The 26,804-nt window shown below is 39.7% G+C and overlaps 3 protein-coding genes across 3 annotated transcripts; all 3 read right to left on the bottom strand.

Moving 5' to 3' along the window:
• Positions 1-9,601: 9,601 nt before the first annotated feature.
• LOC135595627 (mitochondrial dicarboxylate/tricarboxylate transporter DTC-like) lies at positions 9,602-14,342 on the bottom strand. Its single transcript, XM_065086846.1, has 7 exons — positions 14,130-14,342; positions 13,776-13,859; positions 13,596-13,657; positions 12,305-12,666; positions 11,150-11,364; positions 10,076-11,049; positions 9,602-9,965 (listed from the first exon to the last, which is right to left on the bottom strand). The coding sequence occupies exons 1-6, from the start codon at positions 14,250-14,252 to the stop codon at positions 10,993-10,995; spliced, it is 903 nt and encodes a 300-aa protein (XP_064942918.1). The 5' UTR covers positions 14,253-14,342; the 3' UTR covers positions 9,602-9,965; positions 10,076-10,992.
• Positions 14,343-18,415: 4,073 nt separating this feature from the next.
• Positions 18,416-20,794, bottom strand: LOC104000856 (peroxidase P7). Its single transcript, XM_065086845.1, has 4 exons — positions 20,648-20,794; positions 20,354-20,565; positions 19,159-19,350; positions 18,416-19,075 (listed from the first exon to the last, which is right to left on the bottom strand). Exons 2-4 carry the CDS (start codon positions 20,561-20,563, stop codon positions 18,524-18,526), a joined length of 954 nt encoding a protein of 317 aa, XP_064942917.1. The 5' UTR covers positions 20,564-20,565; positions 20,648-20,794; the 3' UTR covers positions 18,416-18,523.
• Positions 20,795-24,407: 3,613 nt separating this feature from the next.
• Positions 24,408-26,123, bottom strand: LOC104000857 (large ribosomal subunit protein eL34). Its single transcript, XM_009422999.3, has 4 exons — positions 25,966-26,123; positions 25,694-25,773; positions 24,798-24,907; positions 24,408-24,701 (listed from the first exon to the last, which is right to left on the bottom strand). The coding sequence occupies exons 1-4, from the start codon at positions 26,042-26,044 to the stop codon at positions 24,608-24,610; spliced, it is 363 nt and encodes a 120-aa protein (XP_009421274.1). The 5' UTR covers positions 26,045-26,123; the 3' UTR covers positions 24,408-24,607.
• Between the last annotated feature and the right edge of the window lie 681 nt (positions 26,124-26,804).

Here is a 26,804-nt window from a genome sequence, read left to right as displayed (position 1 = left end):
AGCGATTTGCAGCGACTCTTAAAAGTCTTCGGAACATGTTCATTCATGGTTGGATGTCATTTAAGAGTTAGGTCATGTGGGTCTACTTTGCAGGAACAAGCAGCTGTTAGAACGTCACGATTTGACGGCGCTACTTATTATTTTTACTTAATTGTATCTCAAGATTCATATTGTTTCAAGATAAAAAAATTAACAGACCCTTTTGTTAGGTCACTTCATAAGTTGTTGAGTTGGATGAGATGGTACACTTTCGAGACTAGCTTGATTGGACTTATATTTATTTAGATTATTTTTATTTATGTCATCGGATAAGATCATTTAATCCCACATTGATTGAGGAGTATAAGAACTAAGGACTAAATCCATCCTTATGTGCGGATACGTCCATCGCTCAAAGCGGATAATTCCTCGTATATAAGGCGGATCACTGTATAATGTGGGTGTCGTATACTATAGAGATGCATGCATACAGCACCAATTATCGGTGCTATAGAGTATTGGAAACATTAATAAAAAGAGAAACAAAAAAAATATCAACATTTTTGTATTTACTTAAATATGAGGAAAAGTTAATTTACTTAGTGAATTGAAGAGAACATTAAACAACTAAAATTGATCTAAAGATTTTGGTGTTTAGAAGAAGTTGATTTCTTTAAAATAAAAAAAAAAGCAATAATCAGTTTTAGGCATATAAATTGCAAACTTTCAAGTTTACATGGATCCAACAACACAACTTAGATTGAAAAAACTCGAATATATATTTTTTTATAGATAATATCGTAGAGAAGTATGAGCCATAGGTATTTCGACTTCTTTTAGTTCTAAATTTGTAGGTCAAGTTTTCAGAATTCGACACTAACTCACTCTATTAGTATTGAAAGACGACTAAGGAATACTCTTAATATTGATAACGATAAAAAAAAATCGAATGACATATATCGAGTTTGATGTATAACCTAATAAACTAATTAAGTTTCTAGATTGAATTGATGTCATGTTTCTGGACTCGACATTATTGATTTAGGAATCATAACATGTATCAGTGTAAATATTCAAAAAAAAATAGAATGAGTTAAATTTTTAAAAAGAAACTAAGAGCTATATGTTGACCACAACCATCTAAAAAAGAAAATAGATTTAAATTGTATTACATATAAAATAACTCAGAAATATATTATATTATCCGAGATAGAAAAGGTAGGAAGATATATACCCATTTAACTCATCGACATTGATTATATGTTTCTCCTCGGACTGCTGCCAAGCCTAATATCTTGTGATGCTCGTCTCAAGGAAATACACAGAGGAGATACACAGCTGTTTGGGAGATGGTAACGGTGCAACTGTAGAAGGCCAACATGGTAATACATCACTGCTGCATACGTTGTATGTAGTATTTGCATGTTGTCAGGGACTTGTGGCACGAGCAGTGTGTTGTGCAGAAGAATCATGTTGTCAGTGGGGGGGGGGGGGGTCACCATCTGCTGTGGTTCCGCGAAACAAGAGATGGATTCCACCGGAGAATACGCCTCTCGTCTCCCCCACCATCACGTTCATTCGGATACCGTCTCTGAGTTGCATCTGTTCTCGGTTGCAAGGGTGTATGACCGCTGAGTACTAAAAATCCCATGTTGTCTTAAGAACACAGAAAACAAAAAAAAGGAAGAAGGAAAGAAAATTTTCGATTTCAGGCAAAAGCTGCTCTGAAGGCATTTTTATGCAAAGAAACTCTAAAGAGATAAGATTAAGATATTTTCAGATAATAGACCTGAGAGTTTGTGCTCAATTTATGATCTGTATTTGGATTTATCTTTGCACTGAGAGGGAACACAGTAGTTGACTGCATTAGGATGTGGGGATTGGAGAAGTTATTGGTGGCTAGTGGATATGTGCATGTTATCCTTTTTGTTGGGTTGTGACGGGAGATAGGGTTGCTGCTGCTGCTGCTTGGAATTATTTATATTTTCCTTCTTTTCTTATGGGAAGTGGCAAAACATAAAGAAAAATTTAGTATGTTGTGTTGGGTTAATTACCTATTATCTTATTAGTAACATTATTATTATATTTAAAAATTTTATATTAACTTTTTATAATTTTAAAAATAAAATAAATAATTTTATTTATCCTTATGTCATAATTGACGAAAAATACAAACATCACGGGATTGATGTAAAAAGTGATTTACAAAAAGATAATTTTAATATATCTTCTATTTTCAATGATTATATCGATAAAAAAGTAATTTTAATTTTATTTTCTTATAGAATCTATCACAATTAAGTCTTTTATGATCTACACCAAAACATCTATCGATGATCTCACTCTTAATGTTATCATGTTACTCTGCTATGTTATAAGTCAACACCAATGCAATAACCTTACGAAAAACTCAAAAATAACCTTATTCTAAAATAGAATCTCATTATTTACCTTCCATAAATCATAATCTTATTCCACAAATTATTAGTAAATAAATTATGGGTAAATAAATATTTCACAAATTATGAGTAAATAAATATTTTTTAAAAAAAATAATAATAAAATAAAATCGAATCGAATTCCTGCCCATAAAAATGAACAGCTGTGCAGATGGATGAGGGTTATTTGGCAGCAATATTTTATATGGACAGTGAAACCCACAACTTACTGCGGTGATTGTGTTCTTACGGATCATATTGAGATCCTCACAAACTACAGAATAAGATCGCACATGATGGAGTGGCTAAGAACGCTGCTGGTTGAACAGCCTCCTGTTTTGATTTGGTCCACCTGTGAATGATGCTGCAAAATACATATTTGCTTGTGGTGTCGTCGGGTAGATCCAAGAAAATTATTTGCTGGAATCCAGTTGTTACCTTCAAGTCAAATCCACATCTTTCACCGCGACGGCTACGGATCTAACCCCTGCTTCATGTTGTTGAAGTACGAATTGAGCACCATTTTCTATTTTCCACTGTTGGTTGTTTAATATAAATCATGTTTAATATGTTAGAGCTGACATTTAAAAAAAATATAACATAATTAAAATAAAAATCCTAAAAGAAAGTCTATGAATTAAACCTCATGCGTTGTGCTAAGAGTATTTCTCCATTCTAGGATTAAAAATCGAGAAATCCGTTCCAATATATTCTCCAAGAAATAAAATTTAAATTTTGGAGAAATATCTTTTTTTTTCCTCTTTGAGTTCTAACATAATATATCGAGACAATCAAATAATGCTTAGGCATGATACAAGGTTCATGTAATAAATGGGTAGTCAAGCTTCTATTTTTCTTGATATTGACTAATAAAGATTTTCACCTAACAGATGTAATAAATGATAAATGGGTAGTCAAGGTTCATGTAATAAATGATAAATTCAAACCAAGAGTATTATAATTTTTTTCACTTAGAAAAGCTCAATATAACCCAAATCAAATTCTAATATAGTGCATGTGATGTGTAGCTCAATGATAGTACACGTGATAAGTATCATTATCAAATCTTTATAAATCAATCTTAGTATTATCCTATAACTAATCGGGATATTATAAATTTATACTTTAATTCAATCATATTTTTGACACACTATTAAAAGCCTCAAGGTATATCCTTAAATATAATCTAATATATATAGAAATAAAAGATATATATATATATATATATATATATATATATATATATCTTTTATTTCTGAATCCTCACTAATTTAAGTATCATAAAGATTTTAATTGCTCCTGAAATGAAATAGTTTGTATAAGACTTATGAACAGTTGGACCCACATTAAATTCGAGATATTGATGTATCGAACAACCGGAATCCGAATAAACGTCTTAAAATCAGATCATATTTTGAAGTAGACATTGTCACGGGAGAAGGTGCGATTAGATATATAAACAAACGAATTAATGGTCTCTTCGAGCTTGGAAATTCCAATTCCTCCCTTTGAATACTGGCACTGCTGTCTTAGACTCGACAAGCTAATGTGACCCTCCTCTCTCTCTCTCTCTCTCTCCCCTTCCCATTTCAACAGCATTTACTTTGTCCATCCGTGATTAGGACTCAGTGTTTGACCTCGGTTTGTTTCTATTGCATAAGGAATTGCATCCCCTGCACCTTATTCAACTTTGGCGTCTGCATGCATTCTCATGCATACTTTTCCTTGGACAGCGTTTGTCTCATTCTATACGTACGCTGATACGTACTTCTTGTCTGGCATTAATGGGCTCTACATTCTCATGACTTGTATATGGATTTAACATACTTAATGGCTTTAATCAAGGAATGCTACATAAACATTAATTTGTTTAAGGTATCATTACTAGAGTAGGCATGACTTGGTTGGACTTGGGAGATTGGCTAGTCAATATGTTGCTATATCTCTAACATACCCCTCGGCTAATTAGGCACAGTTCGTAGATAACATCTATGTGTACATCTCAAGACAACATGCGTAATTTTGTCAAGATGATTGTGACACCAACAAATATCTCTCAAAAACAATGCTAATTTTAACCTCCACAAGTGATCTTACTCCTTTAAATCTGAATTTTTCATCCACTTAAAATTAATTATTAATGATAATTTAATCAAATGAAAGATTTCAAGAAAAGAACAAGTTTTCTCTACATACTATCCTTGATAGACTTTTAAATCCCCATGAAAAAACATTGAATCCACATTCAATACACAATTTGATCGAAGAATCACACAAGAATACGAAGAACAACTCAGCTAGCAACGAAGGTTATGAGCAAGAGCAAGTCACTTCCCTTTGCCCTCACCCCTAGTCAATGACAAGGGGAGATTGTCAGGGAGATAATAATGATATGCTCCCTCCTTCCTTATTGGTGGTTGGACTATAAGAAAGAGCAGTGTGAGGAAACTACGTCTCTCCAGCTGTAATCTAGATAAAAACAAAAGTAAAATGATATTTTCTCATCATCTAAAAATTTTTAAAATTGAAACGCTCTATAAAAAATTCTAGAGATTTTTTTCATAAAATTGTTATATATATATATATATATATTCTTATCCAGACGAAGATTCTTTTTCACCTTCCGACTATGAAGACACCAAATTAGCATAAAGGACAAAAATTCCACGGCATAAGCAAATATTACTACGCAGTGGTCCTGATTGTAGAGTATCATGGAGGGAAGAGCATGGCATTTAAAATTGGTATGGCAACCGTTGGCGATCTCGTGAACCTTTGTCCCCTTTCTGCATGGGAGTTGACACTGGCATTTGTTTATTGGGGTTGGAGAATCTCCAATGCGAACCCACCCCGGCTTCATGCATGTGGCCACGCCCTCTTCCCATGCGTCCAACAGGAATCACTGTGTGTCGTCCATGCAGTTGCTCTTCTACGTGTAATTTAAAGCGGTCTGTTTATGTGATGCATGTTTTTTATGCGTACACGCAGACGAGAGAGACGATGGATTCAAACGTGGATGAGATCCCCTGTTGAAGCTGACTCACGCAGAACCTTTGGTGGGTGTCGCAGAACATCCATCCTCCGTGGATGGCGTTATAAAGAATGCTCGAACCTCTAAAAGAAAAAAAAAAGAACAGTGAGGTTAGGTGGATCTGACCGCGTCACCAGTTATCTTATTGTGTACTCTGTGCTACTGCTGCTTGGATGGATGACTAGTGTCCGTCTGTCCTCTTTTCTTCCGCCTGACAGTGGATCGTCGAGAACTGCCTTGCCTAAAGACCCGCCGCGAACATTGGAATTTAAATGTCATCCGGTGCCAGTCACTCTCACATGCCACTCTCTCTCTCTCCATCCGTATGCGTTGCGGAATTGAGAGCTTCGCCTTTCCTCCGTGTCTATGCTTGGAATTAACAAGTGGGCCGGGCTTGCTCGTCAAGTCGTTCCGACTTCTTTAATTTACTGGAAATAATATGTTATTTGTGTTTGGAGAATTTTGTCAAAGTGCTTCTCCTTTTGCTTCTGTTGCAGCAAGTAAGAGCAGACCACCGTCGGACCATTGAAAGTTAAATTGAACGGATGTGTTCTCACGGAACAAAGTTCCTACAGGACCAATTCCAGTGTTGAGACTAATTGATCCGTCTTCTGGTCAATGTAAAAAAAGCATGCGTCCACACTGCCGACATCGTTTTAATCATCTTATTATGCCTCTAAAAAAATCTCTCTTTGTCCGGTTGCTGAAGGATTCTCCTTCGACTCCCCCTGTAGTCATACCGAAAACAGTAGCTAATTCCTCCTAGAGTCAATCATGTCAGTGTCAAGTGAAGTTTGAGCTGGACAATGGAGTCTCTGGAAAGTTTGTATTCCTCCGGTGCAGTTTCCTTGTTGGTCCCCTTGGATCGATCAACCATCCTTCTCAGTTTAATCATGGAGGCCATCACGGCAGAGAGATCAATACTGATGCAAGAACTTAGAGCGGCCACTGGTTTATTTTATCTCCATGAAAGTAGTACAGTGTTACCATCAAGATCCTCCGACGGCATCTTCTCGCTGCTCACCAACTCAAATTGCCAAACCCCAATTATGGAGCCTTGCCGGGGGTACCTGTCACCCAATTAATAAGAAAGCTACTGATGGTTTCCAGCCAAGCTTACTTGTGAAATCCTTGATGTGTTGTTGTTGTTCGATCTTGGAATGCCTGAACCCGATCCAAGTCAACATGGGTAGGTTGAAACTGAGGTCTCAGTTGGGTCATCAATATGATTCGACGTTGCTTGTTGGGCAAGTAGGTCACCAGAATTCCCTGTGCGACGAAAATTGTCGTTGACCCCCATCTGCTTTCAGAAAGAGAGCTATACCAAATACTAACTATACAATACCAACATAAGCTTCCTTCAAAAAGAGGTTCATCTCTGTAGATTGTAATTGCTTGCAACCATGGCTTATAAGATAAAAAGGATCTGATATCGAATTCTTGAACATTTTCTTTTGCGAAACCTCTCTTAGTTTGCTTCACTAAATTCACCAACACGTCGAGATGTCTTAAGTCAAACTGTGTGCAAGTTGACATGCAATTCAGGGATGCTCTCAGACAAAAGAAAGATACAAGGAACTACAAATCAATTATTTGACAATCAAAACTCAAGCGCTAACCTCACCAATGTGGATTTCCTTTCAAGCGACGAGCACCTTGGACAACAACAATAATTGGAAACTTCAAGGCATAATTCTTATGCATCTTCTTCTCCAGATAGCAAATTTATGCATCGAAAAAGAAACATATGTTGTGTCCAACAACTGGAGACCTTCAGTGTGTATATTCATGAAAACAACCAATTAAAATGTCATGGGTACAAAGACAATCCTCAGATACCTTTTCAATCTCCCCAGGAGTACATACATCTTGCTCCCAAACAGGAAAATACATCATTACTAAGCACAATCTAATGTCCTAATATTATCTTGTGCAGTATCTTGTGCTCTTTTCTGCTTTCTGCTATGAGAAATATGCCTGCCTAATGTGTGCTTCTCAAGACTAGAAACCATTTACCTAATAAGCAATATTGCATTGTCAAGAGGAGGCTATAACCTTGATCATCGATTCTAGATTAATTCCATAGAAAAAGAACAATAACCCAAGGAGGTGACGCTGACAACTTTGGCAACTATATAATGCTCTAGATCATACAATCAAGTAAATGGAACAAGGCAGCAATAGTCAACATCACAGATGTCACAGAGGATGAAACAATTGAGTTGTGTAGCCCTGCTAGCCACTTATGTTTCACTTCTTCTATATATTCTTTTTCTTGTTTCCCCATGTTCTTTTTCTATCATCTCCCTTTCCTATCACCATGCCTATAGTAAATCACCTTTACTGTGGAAATTGCAATACATTTTGCTTTCTCACTATTCCAATTTCACCCTTAACCAAAAACAATTAGAATTGGTCCTGAGAAGAAATTCTTCCAACTCCGAGATGGCTTGTTCCGTGTGATTAGAAGCTCATATATAGCATGGAACAGGATTCTTCACGAAATTTAGAAGGAAAACATCTTCTCCAATTTCTAATACACTAATCGACCGACCTATGAAAAACTTAATAAACCAGTTTCTGTCCAGCTTAAGCAATGCTCATTTTGACACTGTAACACAAGTTCACATTGTAAGACAGCATATCACAATGAATTAACATTACATTGTGACTTACACTAGAACTACAAATTAGCCATCAAGTAGGTATCATCCCATTTTCCTCAACAGACAAAAAAGAAAGATAAATGTTTCTCTGACCTGAAATTCTACATTACCATGACATGAACATATCAAAATCCATTCGTCATCTCCATCATAGATCCTTTTGGCTCATCCTCCAAAGTGGTCTAAGTATCATTTGGCATAGGCTACACAGCCTCAAATTATTCAAGGTAACATGTCGTGCCTTCTGTTGTACTCATCTTATGCATACTCTCTGCTAGTACGGCCTAGCATCTTACTCTTAGCAAACTGGTGAAGATTATAATAATTATCAAACTCAAATTGATGGCAGAGTTCCTTTCGCCAACTTTGGCTCTTTGCTGCCAACGAGAAACAACATTCTACTGCAGCAAACTCGGTCAAATATTTCCATAGTTACAGTTCAGGTACCGATTAAGGCGAACAAGTGAAAGGAAATACATAGAGAATGATCCACTATTCACATATACCGAAAGAAAAGCAATCTCCTCCCCGGCCCGTAGATGTCAAATAAAAAAAGGGGGATTTTCAGTGAATATATAAGCAAAGAGGACAAGAGCCCGATTGTTTGGGGCGACTACACGGCGGAGCGGATTCTTTAAATATCGGCAGCTAGTCCAAATGCTAAGCAGAGCACAAGCCTACCATTGGACTAGATTATATCCAAACCCCAGGGTTGTTCGGACTGGTACGATCAAGACTTCGACTCCGACCTCCGAAGTAAGGTCTAACACTCCTATAATAAATAATCTATATTAGGAATTTATTCTAGGATCCGCAGGTCGTAAGCCTTTTCAAGAGAAAGCAAATATACAGATCCAGAATTAATTCAAGGAAAACATCTTCTCCAAATTCTAATACACTAATCGACCTATGAAAAACTTAATAAACCAGTTTCTGTCCAGCTTAAGCAACGCTCATTTTGACACAGCAACACAAGTTCACATTGTAAGACAGAATATCACGATGAATTAACATTACATTGTGACTTACACTAGAACTACAAGTTAGCCATCAAGTAGGTATCATCCCATTTTCCTCCTCAACGGCCAAAAGAGAAAGATAAATGTCTCTCTGACCTGAAACTCTACATTACCATGTCATGAACATATCAAAATCCATTCGTCATCTCCATCATAGATCCTTTTGGCTCATCCTCCAAAGTGGTCTAAGTATCATTTGGCATAAGCTATACAGCCTCAAACTATTCAAGGTAATATGTCGTGCCTTTTGTTGTACTCATCTTATGCATACTCTCCGCTAGTACGGCCTAGCATCTTACTCTTAGCAAACTGGTGAAGATTATAATAACTATCAAACTCAAATTGATGGCAGAGTTCCTTTCGCCGACTTTGGCTCTTCGCTGCCAACAAGAAACAACATTCTACTGCAGCAAACTCAGTCAAATATTTCCACAGTTAACAGTTCAGGTACCGATTAAGGTGAACAAGTGAAAGGAAATACGTAGAGCATGCTCCACTATTCAAGTATACGGAAAGAAAAGCAATCTACAGCATGTCTTATTTATGTAGGCCTTTTCAAGAGAAAGCAAATATACAGATCCAGAATTAACTCAAGATGACAATGATTGGTTGCATCAAGCATCCAATAAACAGCAAGCGTGAAACCCTCGCATTGCAAGAACCACTACAGCCAGAAATAAGAAACCCTAACCCGGGAATCAAGAATTTGAGGCAGCTGCGTCTGGTCCATTGACGATCTTCGCTGGCGTCTGTGTTGCCATCTCGGCCATACTTGTGGCGGCGGCCTTCCGTTCGTAATCACGCCATAGGTTGATCCCCTTGGTGCAGATAACTGAGGCGCAAGAGATCGAATAGAGCATTATTTTACGCGATTAGAAAGGTTAGTGACGAGGTAGAAGGAAAGAACATATGAGGCGCAGGTAGAGAGGGAAAAGGAGATACTTCCGGCTCCGACAAAGTATAACAACCGGACGAGCTTGGTGCCGACTTCCCCCTGAACCATGGCGATCGCGTCGCGTAGCGCTCCGTCTCTCGTCACGGGGCACGCCCACGCCCTAAATGATGCGTACGTAGATGGGCCTCTTGGACTGGTTTAAGGGGGCAGTCCATGGATTCGGAAACAGATCAGGCTCGAGTCAGACGATTGTAAAACCGTCGGGCCGGACGGACCTGACTAAACCCGGCTTAGGAAGATCATTTCTTGTCCCGAACCAGATCCGGACCGTCAACCCTGCAATCCGGAACCCGACTCGGATTAACTCGAATATTCACCTAAAAGAGCATATGGAGACAAATCTATTATAGATTCGTAGTCTCAATTGCTTCAGGTTTAATTTGATTTGACCTTGATTGACCAATCATAATCTCTATAGCACTAAAACAAAGAATGCAACGCTTCATTTGTATACATCGTGATTCACAACAAACTCAGGATCGCAGGTCTCTCCGTTATCTGCCGCATACATATACCTATAAAAGTCCATCTAAGGTTCCGTCCTGTATGAAATGAGGCATAAAAAAAGCCTATTGTTACAAGCTGCACATCATCATAATTATCTTCAGCAGTGATTCCAAGAAGAACTCATAACCAACAGTCATGATGATATTAAGAAAATGAGATCTGAGATCCTTCTTAATGGAGAAATACAACGAGGCGAGTATCTTGTACTGCCTGCCACTCGACTCGAGTATCGACCTAAAAAAAATGTATGGAACTACTTCCCCAACACAACAACAATCACACACGGCTAAATGGTGTCAAACCAAAGGCTGTCATGGCATCAAAACCAGCCTGTGTTCAATGATATTATTCCAAAACAATTAAATTCGACTTATACCATTCCCAATTAAGTGGATTTCTATAAGCCCACTGCTTGCTGAGCCTTCTGAATTTGATTCAAGAATATCCACGTCATCTGCAAAACAACCTCTTTTTAAGAATCCAGAAAAATAAACCATTCAATGTGTTCACAGACCGACAGCAATACATTTTTCCTACAAGTGACAAAGCTTTACCATGACGTGTGGAGCAATTCGGACACAGTAGACGGGAAATCCGGTGTAGAATTTGAAAGGCCCGCCAGACTTTAAGGTCTTCATCACACAGTCCAAAGAACCAGTGTAAGGATACTTCCCAGTGGCATCAGGCTGCATCTTCTGTATTTGTGTCTTCACATAATCAAATGGTAAACTGCAAGCAGATGCAAAGAACCCTGAAACAGCACTTGCCCCTGAAATGAAAATAGAGTAGCATCAGGACAATCAGCAGCAGAAGTACTAAATATTGCCATATGGGCACATTTTAAAATTCATAATTATATTACCGAAAGATAAAACTTGGTATAGGTGTTAAATATGCAAAGTTCAAGAAGTCCATAGAGACAAATTCCAGATCAATTCCTACTTAAACTATTGTAACTTCTGTCAATTAAATGCATGAGTTGAACACCATAACCATACTTGACAAGTAAAAATGAGAAGATATGCCAGAAAAAAGAATTACCAGAACAATAGATATTCAAAATATAACTTGCAATCTACAAGAGCTACTAAGCCATTTAAAAAAAGAATGATCACACCTACACAAGCAAAGTGAAAACATCTGCAAGAAAAATTAAATTTATAAAACACATACAAGATTATTCATGAAACTGATGCAGAGCAAAGAAGTATCACCACATTAAATCAAAAGCAAACTTTATGAAAAGCAACCATTATCAACACCAAAGTCTTTCCAAACAATTAATGTTTGGCTAAAGATCTAGCCTTTCAAGTTTAAAAGACAGTTTGAAGTACACCAGAGATCACAACAATCTTCTAGGAGCTACTCTAGATTATCATTGATTTTATAGCAGAGGTGGTGCTTGCTATGAAACCTCAAATGCTAATATCTTGTAACCAAGATCTAAAATTTTAGAATGATCAAAAACTATCTGACGAGACATCCTGAAATATTCTTAGGTGAATACAATTTTAAAAAACCTCTGATGTAGGAAGCTATATTTAATTTAGAGACTCAACATCCATAAAGCAGATTTCATAACACAAAGGATATCCACCAGATCAAGAACCATATATTGAAATGTTAGGAGGACTATCACTTGCAAAAGTCATCAATATTCCATAAAGAAAGATCAATAGACCAGATGGCATTATTGCTTTGCATCTTACCAATTACAGTGCTAACTTCACCAAAACCAAGAGAATCCCTGAATAGCTCAATGCTCTGATCATATGATGCAAGCATACCCATATTTAACGACATCGCTCGTACTACTGTAGGACCTGCACCTTTCCATAGAGCCAAAACCCCTTCATCAGCAATGATACGATAGAGTGCATGGAAAGCATTTTTGTAGTTTCTTCGTTGTGCTGCAGGTAAAGTTGCATCAGCTTGCATCCTGATGAGTGCTAAATCAGCTGGGCTTCCAACACTTGCTCCAATTGCTCCGGCTGTAAGACCAATAGCAGCTTTCTGAAGCAAAGGCAGTGGCTTGCCATCATTAGCCTCGACAGCTTTGTTTGTCAGCACCCTAAACAAAAACGGGGGCCAACAGGTGATTGAAAATAATCAACAAGAATAATGACTTGTATTTATATACAGAGCCAAACTTTGTGACATTAGTAATCAAGTATATCCATTTCAATTTAAACTAAAAGAAGAATAATAATATCCGGTTGCCAAATCCGATATAGGGTATGGTGCAACAAGAAGGTTGCTCTATGGTGACAAGGGTGACCAAGATTTGAGTCACCGAAACCACCTCTTTATTTGCAAAAGATTATGCACGTTGATTCTCCTCAAAATCCACATTGGTGGGATCCTTGTACACTATAGTCATTTTTAATTTTATAAAATCCTTTAGATTAGGTTGAATTTTACAAATTTGCTAACTAATCATCAACATGGAATGTAGGCCACACAAACACAATCAAGTTAATCCACGCCATACCATCTTCGTCCGAGAGGAGACTCTATGGAAAGTCCATAGAAAGTAGAAGAAACTTCTTAAAAGAAATTTATGACGCAACCACAATAGTATAGCTTCATTTGCAATCTCAACTTGTTTCCAAAAATTTCCAAATAAGATTATCAAGGATCAATCTTGTCCAGTTGACCATTTTGCTTAGAGTAAAAATTGAAGTCATTCAACCAGAATAAGTATAAAACATGAATACCAAAAATGGCGCAACCACCTTGAACTCATCTTTTAACTGGTCACCTTAAACGCCATCCAATATGTAGAATCGACAACATTTCTGCAAATCTAACACATTCTACCAGTTCGGCTAATTATCTAAGCCTTTGCAAACCTCAAGCACAGGTTAAGCAATTTGGATCAGTTTTGATTTATAAACGATGCCAATAAATGCCAAATCCTCAGAAAAAAAAATCCAGTATGCAGGCTTAACTAATTGTGAAATAAGACCATTTCGAGAAAAATTGAAGAAAAAAAAATACCTAAAGGAACCCAATCGTGCAGTCGTATAAGTAGCTTGCCTTAGTAAACCAGCTGATAGTCCCTGTCTCAGAACAACACACCAGAATGATGAAAAATGATCCAAAACATGAAAACATGACTCCAATAAACAGCGAGTTGGCATTTATATTGTGGCAGAAAACAAATCACGTTAAGCGAACCTTGTAAAAGGAGCCAAATCCTTCGTTGGCAAGCATGTTCTTCGTAACTTGGACAGCTGACCCCTGACCCAGCTGGATCCTCACCTGAAATTCATACAATATTCTTCAAACCACCGGATCGTAACTCAAAAAAGACCAAGCTAGAATTAGATCACAGATCCACAGAGAGGCCATCGCTAAATCTCGTAAAAATATGAGCTTTCTAGCACGAAAGAAGAACACCATTTTCCAAAAAATACAAGCTCTCAGATTCCCCAGAAAACACAACATTTATCATGATCATATTTCGATGAATAAGAGCAAAAGCGCATCGAACCTAGGACCGGATGAGGGGAAGGAAGATCTGCGGTATACCTTGACCATATCGATGGGCTGGATGACGCAGGTGGCGAGCATGCCGGAGGCGCCGCCATTGACAAAGGGCTTGATGGTGCTCCAGACTCCGGACTGGCGGCTCTTGGGCTTCCCCTCCGCCATCTCCACTCGACGAATCAACGAGATCGCGTGCGGCGACGGGACGACAGCTAAAGAGAGGGACGGAACCGTCGGGGGCGAGTGGAAACCTAGAACGAGACGTATTTATGTTCTTCGACTCTCGCTTCGCTTGGCCCACAAAGCTGGGTCCTCAGTTGATGGGCCAAGAAGATTCGGCCGCCTGCTTTCGAACCAGATCCGTCGCGTTTATTACTTGCTGTCATAGACCCGCAACCTACCTTCCCTGTGAAAGGGAGAGCCGACGGTCTTTGTGTCGGACCCATCACGCTGGAGCCAGTCAAAAGCAGGTAGTTGACAAGCGCGGGCCCACCGCCTGTATGTCCTCGGTACTTTTTCTCTATATAAATGAAAAACAAATGGAACCTAACACAAAAAACGTGCTGTTGAAACGTTGCGGTTGGGGTAAGCATGCTTCTCACCGGTAAACGTCGCGGCATCACCCAGCAATACCGAGACATCACGGCCTAACAAATCAAACAAAGCGGCATCGCAAGGGGCGAAGATGGCGTTGGCATCTTCGACATGGCTCTGACTATTTATTGTTCCACTTGGAACGATTGGTTCGATTATCTCATCAACATTATTGATATGTGTTGAGATAAAACAACAAGCAAACAATCCCCTCCCCAGTAGCTGCTGCTGTTAACCGGATGAGAGTCCCAAACAAAGTAGACAGATAAACAATAATCCTTATTCCAAATTAAGGTCGCAAACTTTCCACGGACGAATTAGTTCACTCTTCTTCTGCAGTTCAATCTGATCTCTCCCATCGTTCCAGTCAGCGGGCTGACAGCTCCCATCTTCACCATGGCCGCTGCAAAGTCCCGAGCGACCGCCGCACCGTTGGTACTGTATAGCCTGATGCTCTGAGCTGAGGATGAGAGGATGGAGATCGCTACGGCATCCTGATGCTCTGAGCCGAAGATGAGAGGAGTGCCGTGCGGCGAACTGCTGCTATAGATACTGCATTTCCACTGTTATTAATTGGTCTGACTGAGTCCAGTGGTTTACAACACAATATGGACCATTTTTGGAAGTTTAATGGATGTTTCGGTGAGAGGTATCCATCTATCAACTCACGTTTCCTTTTGATTTATGTCTATGACAATTTGGGTGGTAATGACGTCTGGTTTCCTACTAACATCTGGTTTTATTAAGCCATAGGTCATTGTTTCCCAAGCAAATCCTCGATAAATTCTTGGTCTATAACATTTGGTCGAAATAAGACGTGTGGTTTGATTTCGATCCAATTGAAGAAATATGATGAGTGCATAAAGCGCATTTTAACTCAATGGCTGGTTTTAGCATCTTCAAAGTGCGCTTAGGCTTGGAATTTACCGATGAGATCGAGGCCGGCTTGGAGTCAAGTTGCCTTGGCGAACCACTCAACACAAGGTCATGGTACCAAAGGCTAGATTGAATAGGAACTCTCTTGATCTGATCTTTGGGGTTGTTTAGGATACTGGGTGATTTGTCAATTTATGTGTTCTTCGTCCCCACGACTCACTTTTTAAACTCTTTGACGATTGTGATAATTATTTTCTTATTAGCACATTGGTCTAACATAATTAGATGTCATAAGTCTAATATATTTTTTTGAATTCGGTATTGTAAAATTGAGTTTTATTATCAATAATTATTGTTCTCGTGATCCCAAAATGGGTGGCTCATCCGAAGTGCAAATTTTATAGTGGCCCATGGACCTATCGAGAATACCTTATAATGACTTTTTTTTTTTTTTTTAAAGGAAGATCATCATAAGCTAATAATATTGGTGCAACTCTTTTGCATTTCTCATTAGCTCTCCAATGATTAATTCTATTGAAAACTTCATTAACATATAATAGGTTGATACTACTACTCAAGTTTAATGTTTGTCAACCGATGATCACGTTGTTCACTAAAGGGATGTCTATTATTATAAATTTCGTCGATATCGCCTTGGAGTAGGGCTCCATCTCGAACATTATATAGAGATTGATGGTGCCAAAGGGAGAGATAGAATAATTAGTGAATCCCATTAAAGAAGAGAACATCTGGGTTGGATTGTTGGTCAATGGACCTAATTTTTGAAAAATATTATAATAGAGGATATCACCATAACTATATACCAGAGTGCCGATCATTCTTAATGAGATCCTTAACGCATAATTACAATTCATATTGAGATGAACTACTTCTTCGTCAAATATTATCTTCAGTGACTCTTCATCTTTTGACACTTCTCAGTGTTGACTCTACATAAGTTTTACGGGACAATAAATTATCCCCTCATAAGGTCAATCCATCGATTATAATATTGATTTATCTTTTCATTGACCCCTATATTTAAAACGAGGGTTCTAAATACCTATGCACAATGTGTCCAATGTATTCTTAATGGATAAGCTCCTTGATTTGCTCTTTCAAATAAAGATAATCCTTGGTGTTGTGATCATGATCTAGTTAGATCTTATAATACTTTGATTTATCTCTTCTAACTAACGGTGACCTCGTCGGGTAATAGCTTTGCAATAGCCCATTCTCTTTCGTTTAGAGGAATACCTTGCTTTACAACATGTTGAAGGGGGTTAGCTTCGGCCTCGGGTAAGATGGTCCAACTCAATTGGGTCCCCTTCACTAAGATAATGTCGAGTTGGAGTTGGGGCTAGTTGCTCCTACTTCAATCATTTATGTGATTGCTTGTGCTTTCTTAAGACTATTGCTTCAATATTGGTTAATATATAATCAAAAAAGTTGAGAGGGCTTGAGTTCCATCGTGAACACTTGTGTGAGAACTATGGGGGGAGGGCAATAAAGTCTGTTTGAGGCCAATGTATCATTCTCAAGTCATACCTCATACTGTTATATAGAATGTATGACATATTAAGGCATTTAACATGTTATACAATATCATCTGAGCATGGAAAGCTATGACATGCTCCGTTGGGTCTGCAACTATGTCAAACACTTCTAGGGTTAATAAATCGAAAGCTTATTAGGATCGGTTCCTTTTGAATCTTTTGGACAAATAGGAACTCAACTAAGGTCTGGTTGGTGGGATCCCCCCCCCCCCCCCCCACCCCTCTTCCCCTTTAGTTAAGTGGATATCCTCCAAGTGTTAATCCATTTGTTGTAGTTGTTTAAAAGGTGTACTATATTGAATTCTCTAATATATTTAGGGTAATATTGAGGCATAGTAGATCGAGGATGATGAGGTTCGGTAAACTCAACAATGGGAGAATGAAGGTATGACAAACTATAACATCTCGTCGGCGTTTGAACCTATTGTTTTAAGTTTTAAAAAACCTTGATTGGGACCAACATGTGGGTGGCTATCTATATCAATTCAAAAATGTTATGATCATTGAATAGGTGCAAGTATTGCATTTGGATCTATGTCAAGTGGTAGTGACGAGGGTTAAGAACATCAACCGCTACCCCCTCAAGGTAAAGCTGATATGGGTTAGGGGCAATGCACTATTGCTCAAGCATTCGTTGAGTGGATTGACGTGTTGATATGCTTACGACATATGCCCTCCTTTTAATAATAAAATAATAAGGATAAATCTATGATGTCTAAATTAACTTGAATCGATTCAGACTTATATGTGTAAGATATATGAGGTGACCAAAGGGTATCTCATATGCTCCTCGAGGTTTGAGATGGATTCAAATGAGTGCTCGACCGACTTATACGAAGATAGAGATTGAGTGAGTTCACCCTATAAGCATGGAATAAATTTAGTAAATAATAATCGATCTTGATTACCTATCATTTCTAGATATAGATAAAAAAATTTAATCATTATTTTAGATTAATATTCACATATCTGATTATTGACCGGGTCTCACCCTGTTACTACCGACTGTGTTGCCACGTATATTACCATTTGTCGAGTTAGGATTTGGGGTGGGTGTGAACATTTTCCTGGTAACACTGTCACATGGTTCAGATGTGGGCGAGATAAAAGAGCTTTGTGCGTGTCATCCAGCTAGCCAAACACCGGAAGAAGATTCACGGGGATAATGTGTCTGTCTCTCTTTCGTTCTCGTGTGTGCATGGGACAGCCATGCCGCATGTTATCTTGAGACCTTTGAGATGCAAGCAGGACCACCGTAGCAATTAACGCACGCCCGAGACAGTCACCACACGAATCAAGAAATAATAAAATCCGACTCCCGAATGGGTAGTCTTCACAAATTCTTTCTGCATACGTACACGTATAAAAATGTTGTATGACTACTTGCAGTAAAGAATTCGTGCAATATCATCAGTTCGCCTTCCGGCAATTCAATCTGATCTCCCCGGCGGACCCCGTCAAGGGGCTAATGTTGCCCAGCTTCACCATGGCCGCCGCGAAGTCCCTGTCGAAAGCCCCGCCGTTGGAGCTGTACAGCCGCACCAGCTCATCCGCTGGCCCGCCGTTGAACAGCTCCTGGTCGGAGTGCAGCAGCGCCCTTCGGGCCATCAGGTCGCGGTAGTAGCTGACGTCGAACCGGTTCGGGCTGGTGGGGTCCAGTGGCGCCAGGTTTGCGTCGCCGCCGACGGTCGGGCAGAGCCGCTTCCGGAACAGGGCGAACCCGGGGTCGACGTTGGCGTCGCTGTACACGTGGGGCCGGAAGCTGCTGCACTTCGCCACGCCAACGGTGTGCGCGCCGGAGAGCGCCGTCAGGTCCCGCAGGTCGAGGCCCTTTGCTGCGAACTTACTGATGAGACTGCTGAGGTTGTCGGAGGCCGGCGGGAGGTTGGCGTTGGCGGCGTCCTTGCTCGCGACCCTCGCGTCGCGCCGGCCCAGCGTCACCGTCCAGGACGGCCCCCCGAGCTGCATGGCATCCGGCATGCGTCAGTTTTACGTGGGAATCGAAGCCGAATTGCCAAAGGAAATAAATATCCGGTGGCGCTCACCAGGCTCACCGAATCCCTCGCGGCGAGGGCGACGACGTCGGCGCAGGACACCGTCGCCCGGCATGCCGCCTCCACTCTGGATTTAATGGCGTCGACGACTTCGTAGCCGCGGAGGGAGTTCATGTTCCCCATCGCGTTCTTCTCGCCGGCCATCGTCGGTGTGTCGTCCAGGAGGACGGATGCATCGCAGCCCTGAGGAGTGCAAACCATCAGCTTCATCAGCAACTCCAATCGTCCCAAGAAACAACGACGACGGTGCGTGAATCCTATTCCTCGCATGTGAATTCTAAGTTCTTGCTGCTCAGCATAATGTGGTAGTCAAACGTAGTCAACTATACAAGGACAGAGCATCACAATTGACGCCGTCCACCGACTTGCGTGTTTGATCGGGATTCATGTTAGGATACAGCTGGATAACTACTTGGGTCTATTTCATGGAGTCAATCGTACACGATTGATTGAGAAGCATTGTCCAGAAATAATAATGAATGTATGGGACGACGGATTTCGCTATCATCAGACGACACGTTGATATCAACCGACTCAAAAGTACATCTTTGCTTCTGCTCCCCCGCGAGCCCAACGTAGGGGGGGCGGCGCCTCATCGATACGACTCCCTTACACCACTCGGTTGCCTAATAACGACAAAAAAGATGACCGGTCCAATAATTAATATAGATCGGAAACTTTGACTCCAGACGTTCCAAACTAAGCTAGCCAATCAAATTAACCGACATAAAAGGATCAATGGTGTGTGAGTGCATCTTAAAGCGAATCTAAAGCTCACATCTCCATCCTGGTGTTGCTTTAAACGGCAGAAACGAGAAGCCATTTTAGCATCGAAAAATTGTGTAGGATGCTTCGTTTTACGGCATAGGTTACTCCCCATTGATCTGTGTGGTTTAATAGTCTTGTCGATATTGAACGCAGACATTAAAAGATTACTATGATCGTGGTCCTCAACATTCGTTCCAAGCTGCACGCGTACCAAAACCGCGTGCTCATCGACCGACCGCGTGTTAGCTGGAAGTGCTTCGTGCATGTGAGAAGTGATTTCTGTGATTTGATTAGGAGAATAGAGGGACAGCTGGTGGTCACAGTGCATCTCTTCTGAACTCCTCACAGGGCAAGCAAAGTTTTCAGATGAGCAAGAAAAAAAAAGGAGGAAGGAGAGGAATTAGGGAAGTGAACTTACATTCACAAAGCAGTCATGGAAGAAGAGGCGAATCATGGAGGCGCCCATCCGAGGATCCTGGGCGACGACTTGGGCCATGACCGACCGAACGATGGTCTCCAGGTTGGGGCACGTCGTCGCGTAGAAGGCCGGCGACAGCTGCGCGCGGGCGGCGCTCGCCAGCAGAGAAAGGATGGCGACCGCGAGGAAACCACCGGGGAAGGAAGCCATGGCTGAAGAAGAAGGATGCAAGTGTAAGACACCAGTCTGCCGCCTGGTATATATTTATAGACAGATAGATAGAAACTGGTATACCTCCTTCTCCAATCTCCGCACGTAAAGCTGGCCAGAGGCCAGTTTTGGATCATACACTGCCACATGGTTCAGATGTGGGCGAGATAAAAGAGCTGTGTGCATGTTATCCAGCTAGCCAAGCACTGGAGAAGATTCTTGGAGCCGTGTGTCTCTTTCGTTCTCGTGTGTCCATGGGACAGCAATGAGGCGTGTTATCTTTCGATCTTTGTGATGCAAGCAGGACCACCATAGCAATGAACGAGCCCAAACTAAACGTGTAGGATCGTTGATTCGGTGATAGGAGTAACATGGCATGGGCATGAGCTACGTTAAGTGTTCCAAGTGTCTCTTTGAGAGAATTAAACACCGCTAATTGGAATCATTTGTAGCTAATTCACGTTGATGAGGCCTAATCAAGGCTAAATTGAGATTGCTTACATGGGGAGCAGTCCAAATGACGCGTCAAGCAGCAGATGGTACAGCGAGGGGATCGTCGTCGCTTCAACCTCGGAAGGTGCGAGGGAGCTGTCACCACAGCTTTCTTCTCGGCGTTTTGTACCGAATTCCGTGCCCAACAAGACAAAGCAGCGCTCAGTCCATTTGGACTAGGAAAGTGAATGTGCGGCGGAGTAGTCCCACGGTTTACAAAGCCAATAGAAAGGCTCACTTCGAGGAAGAAAAGAAAAAACTCGAGATCAAAATCGTAAAAGGAATAGAAGTGAAAGTGGTCAATGGAAGGATGTATTAGCTCGCACTAGAAAATTTTGGTTATTCCGAGGTTGTAAGTGTCACATTGGAAGAAGGCGATCGACGTTCCACCATGTTATCTTGATGCATGAATTTTGATGCCTTGATGCACTAAATATATATCAATAATATTCAAGTACGAAGAGAGAAATAGAAAGAACTATAGAATAATCCTAAATGATAAGATTTAAAATAACGGATAATATATATTGAGATCGACTCATATCTTAATATACTTAAACTTCTAAATTAAATTGATATCAAATCTAATATATATATTAATCCCAACTAGCATGATCATATAGACTATAGCACCGATCATTCTTCGGGAAACAGTGACGTTGGAAATGGTATAGAATGGTTTTCTATTTTAGTTTGATTTTTCTAAACCATATATATAATCAAAGTGAGTTGGGTATGGGTTTAAAATTTGGAGTTGCAAATTTTTCAATCAATCAATTATTTATTGGACTTTGTGCTATACATCCATTATCAATTATTATAATTATATTTTAGTTTTATTTTTATATTATTAGATTATATGATATCATTTAATTATATAAGATATATTTTATATATATGATTATTGATCAATAAAAAAAGTCTAATTATGATATAATTTTATACGATATAATTTTGATATGAACTTTTCGAATTACTAATTGTGATCCCCTGTGCTCGTCTATAAAAGATAAGAAGAGAAAAAAATTAAGTTTATTTCTTTTTATAGATAAGTATCATTATAACTTAGATCCGATGACGATGTGTCGTAGATATAAAAATTTTCTAAATGATATTGAAAAATATGTATCATAAAATTTAGATATATTACTATTTAATTTTAGATTTTGATTATATATATATATATATATATTATAATAATGTAAGGTTAAATTTTATGTTTACACATGCTCGATTACGTACGTCATAAACCTTGCTCCCATGTCGAATGTGCTATCATAGGATCCTAACCTGAGCATAGAATCCAGTAAAATCTACACGTGCGGCGTCTTACCGTTTCCCGAAACGGGTTAGGATCCGCGACAGGTGACATCCGAATCCAACCTGACCAAAACTCTAATTAACTAATAGAAATGGAAATCCAGCTGATTAAGGTGTGCCCATCACGTCGGTCGTCGGTCGTCGGTCGTCGGCGTGCCACGTGAGGGCTGTCGCTTGTGAAAGTGAAGGCTTCGTTTCTCGCAAGCCGCCATAGAAACTGTCGGGTCCAATTTCTTAAGTGGCACACAGCATGAGAAGCCAACTCATTAGGTGACATGGAGAAGTCCAACTCAGTGGTCGGCTGCGACAAGCCGCGCTACCGCTTTTTCCCTCCTTCCATGTGCAAATCGGACAAATTTGCCACGGCGTCCGTCTCAATGATTAAGGTCGGTGTGCACACAGAAAATTCACCGGAATTCATCCGTGCATTAGGTTTTAACCGGACGATGATCTAATATAATTGATGATGATAATATTGGTGATGTCCAATCAACTCGATTTGGTTAACAAAATTGATGTGATTGAGGTGAAGTCTGATATAGATTCGAACGCTCGTCCCATGATTGATCAATACGAAAGTTGAGTCTAAGTGAGATTTTGGACGTAATTCTATGTAGATTGATAAAATAGTAATATGTAGTAATTTTAATAAAATAAATAGTAAACGATCTTGATTAATATATGAAATCATAGAGAATCAATCGAGTAAATATTTTTGTGATAGGTGAGAAATGTCTCATATCTCGTTGTTTTCAGGATATTTCGCATTATATTCGGGTAGTGTCCATATTTTCTTCATGATCGTGCTATTATTGAGGGAATATTTTTTTATTAATAATTTTTTAAAATGGACGAAATCACGTGTAAGTTTCAAAGGTGGTGTATTTAGACACGTGGTATCAACATTTGGTGGGAAGTTGGGAACGTACATTGAACGCCGAAACAGTTGTCGGTGGAAGAAAGATGTTAAAAGATGCCAGAAATATAGTATACAATCTTAATCGTAGGATCTAAACAGATCGTATGTGATCTCTCTCTATTCTCTCGAGGCAATATTTCGTGTAAGAGCAATCCCCGCACGCATCTTCGGTGCCCGATTCTGAGCCCTCCTCCATCAAGCGTTATAACAAAAAAGAAGGACGGACCTCTCGTCCAACATTCCACGTGCTGCCACTTCACGAGCTTTGGCATACGCAAGAGTTTTATTTTGTTTCATTATTCATCTAATCCCTCTTAATTACTTTTTTTTTATATTAAAAAATATATAATATGTTGACTATATGTTTGTAGTTGATGGTCGAATCATTGCTTGATACGTGACAACGTACTCAGTAAAAAACAACAAGGCCTAATCAACGATTGAGGTACATAGATATAATCTAATATCAAATATTAAAAAATATTTTACTTATAACATAAAACATTGTTTTAATTAAAATTTATTACAAAAAATCTATAAGATCTTAGTAATTTAGATTGGTTATTGCTTACTCAATTTTTTTTAGTTTTCATTCTAGAATTGACTAGAACATTGGAAAGATCACATCCTGCTTTTCGTAGCTCGATATTTGATCGAGTATCTAAAATTCTCTTATAAGACATGTACGTTAAGTCATCGATGTGCCGGCAAACAAAGGATGTTACCATGGATACCTTCGTATCATCCATGCAGATGCCACTGACACATTAGATTCTACTATGTTATTAGTAAAACATGATGATGTGACACAAATAAAAGAGGCAAAACAGACCTCCCAGAACACAACCTACTGTAACAAGCCAGAAAGGGATGGACTTGTCACAGCCTCGATTAACTACAATGATAACAAGTTTGAAACAAAATCAAGGCATGAAATATACACTCTACTGATCTAAGTATCAGATGAGTCCCAGCAGCTCATCTTGTACAAACGGCTCCTGAAGGAAATTTCAACATAAAAAAATTGGCCCATCAGTGAAAAAAATGAAGCAAGCAGGAATCAATAAAACACAGTCATGACCTGACTAAGAAAAAACAAAAATCACAATGATGTATCGTAAAATACTACTGATTATAAATTCAAGAAAAAGTTAAACTGGTTCAAGCATGAAGTACAACCATAAATAGGCAAACAATGGAACAGACCATATTACCAAAAATTCTAGTGGACAGAACAATAGCACTTAATGAATCGGAACAAAATTTTCAAGATAAAACAAAACTCTTAAATATTTGAAGCCTGCTTTCATGCCTTAGCTCTTTGAGGCTTGCTTCTCTTTGGCCTTCTGGATCTTCAAAACCTTTTTGACAATCTTCTGTTCTTCGACCAAGAATGCCCGAATGATCCTACAAATCCAACAAAGAAATAACACAAATATGAGAAATAAGAAAGAACAATCATGATCAGCTCAGAGAGGCTTAGCTTAAGTGATGATCACCGACCTTTCCCTGACGGCGCTTCCAGATAACACCCCACCATAAGCACGGTTCACAGTCCTCTGGTTACGGGACAATCTAGATCTCTTATACTCAGCTGGTCTTAGGTGAGGAATCTGAAAAAACAAAACAACCAGTCATCCTTTGATAAAAGAGGAAGAAAAAAAATAACTTTGATCAACAGTACAAATGTAACACTTTGATTAACAAAAGGATAATGATTTAAACGAAACAAGAACTTCATCATCATACTCTGAACTTCCAAAAATATGCCATATGAAAGCATTTCACATTGCACCATTACACTTATGACATGACATTACACCATGTGAGCATCATAAAATACCACTAGCAATATCATAAAAAGAAAAACACCTCAAGATACAGGAAGAGAAAGAAATAAACAATATGCTTAGGTAATATACTTAAATATCAAAATTGTAATGTATGCTAAAGATCATGAAACAAAATAGGCATGCTGATTTTGTTCTTCGACAGATATGTCCCATTTTATGTTTGTTTATGCTGTTGTTCATTCATCTTCTCATTTTGGGTTATAGAATTACCAAAGGAAATGAAATGATATTTATAACTCATCCAAAGTCCAAGAATGTCCTGGTACAAAAATAAAATTAGAAAACATGTGAGAAATATTTGTCCATTACGAGGCAACAAACTAAGATATCCTGATGCAGACACAAAAGTAAGCACTTGGTATAAATATACACACAAACACAAGAAATGCTGGCATGGTACATTTCGACAATAAAAATACAGGCATTTGAACTACAATTATTTATGATTTAGCAGACAAAGAAAAACGATAATGAGTTGAGTGTCCGCGAGACTATGCCTCAGCACTAATTTAGTCGAGAGAGTTACAAAACAACGGAATTGCATACCCCTTGGATCCTCTTGCCAGTGACAGGGCATTTCGGCCCACTAGCTCGCTTGTTCGTGTACTGATACACAAGCCTCCCACCTACATTTCCGAATCAAAACGAGTTAACAAACCAGATCTTCCCGTAGATACGATCCATAAACCCTAGTCGCATATCATCAGGATCGAAGCCAAACATGATCATAGAAAACGAAAGACGACGATTTCACAACAGCCAACTAATAAGCAGCCCATCGACGAACCTAAAAGACGATAGCGAGACTGGATCTTTACCTGGGGTTTTGACGACCCTAGTCTGATTCGACTTGGTGGCATAGCTGTGCCTTTTCCTGTAGGTTAATCGCTGCACCATCTCGCCTCACGATCACTCTCCGCCGCCTTTTCTCTCAAGGTGAGGTGAAGGCGACCGAAACCCAGCAAAACCCACACCGCCGTTCGGAGAGGCCTATAAAAAGGAGCGGTCGCCCCTAAAAAATGACCTAGATCCGACGGTCTTCATTCATTAGATCCGACGGTAGGAAACTTGATAGAAATGTAAATAAATAAATGTACTTTCTTCACGACTGAGTTGACTTTCCATTGTTCGGAGGTTTAGTTATGCGTTGAGATCGATGAGAAGACCCCAAATTGGGGAAGTTGGATCGCTCCATATAACTCGATATCCTACACCACATAGAATGGGGTTATTATAGGAAATGACTCAGGTTAATGGTGATGCCGTCTGCACCTGTTTAAGCCGTGACCTCGGGACGTTACGGCTTGGTTCAGGGGTCCGGATGCCGAAGATCGCGCGTAGAGCCTCCTGGTGTCTTCGGGGTGGGTGATCACGGTCGGTCGATCCGCGGGTGATCCCCCGAGGTGGTCAGCTGCAATCCCCTGGCAACGTGGTCGCCGAGTACCTGCACAAAGGTCGGACCGTCTTCTGGGCCCGACCCCTCCGACGGTCTTGTTAGTGAATCAAAAGGGGTTCCTCCCCCCCTCCTCCCTGGCCTTTTTGGCCCCGGACTCTTATAGTTTCGGTCTGATATTACCCGGTGTTCCTGCTTGTCAGAACGGGGTCGTGCCTCTGACTGGATTTGACGTTGCCATTAGGGTGGCGTGTCGGATCATCC

This window comes from Musa acuminata, chromosome BXJ1-10, assembly GCF_036884655.1.
Source record: "Musa acuminata AAA Group cultivar baxijiao chromosome BXJ1-10, Cavendish_Baxijiao_AAA, whole genome shotgun sequence".
Taxonomy (NCBI): Eukaryota; Viridiplantae; Streptophyta; class Magnoliopsida; order Zingiberales; family Musaceae; genus Musa; species Musa acuminata.
Note: the sequence above shows the minus strand (reverse complement) of the source record. Positions and strands in the feature narration are given on the sequence as shown.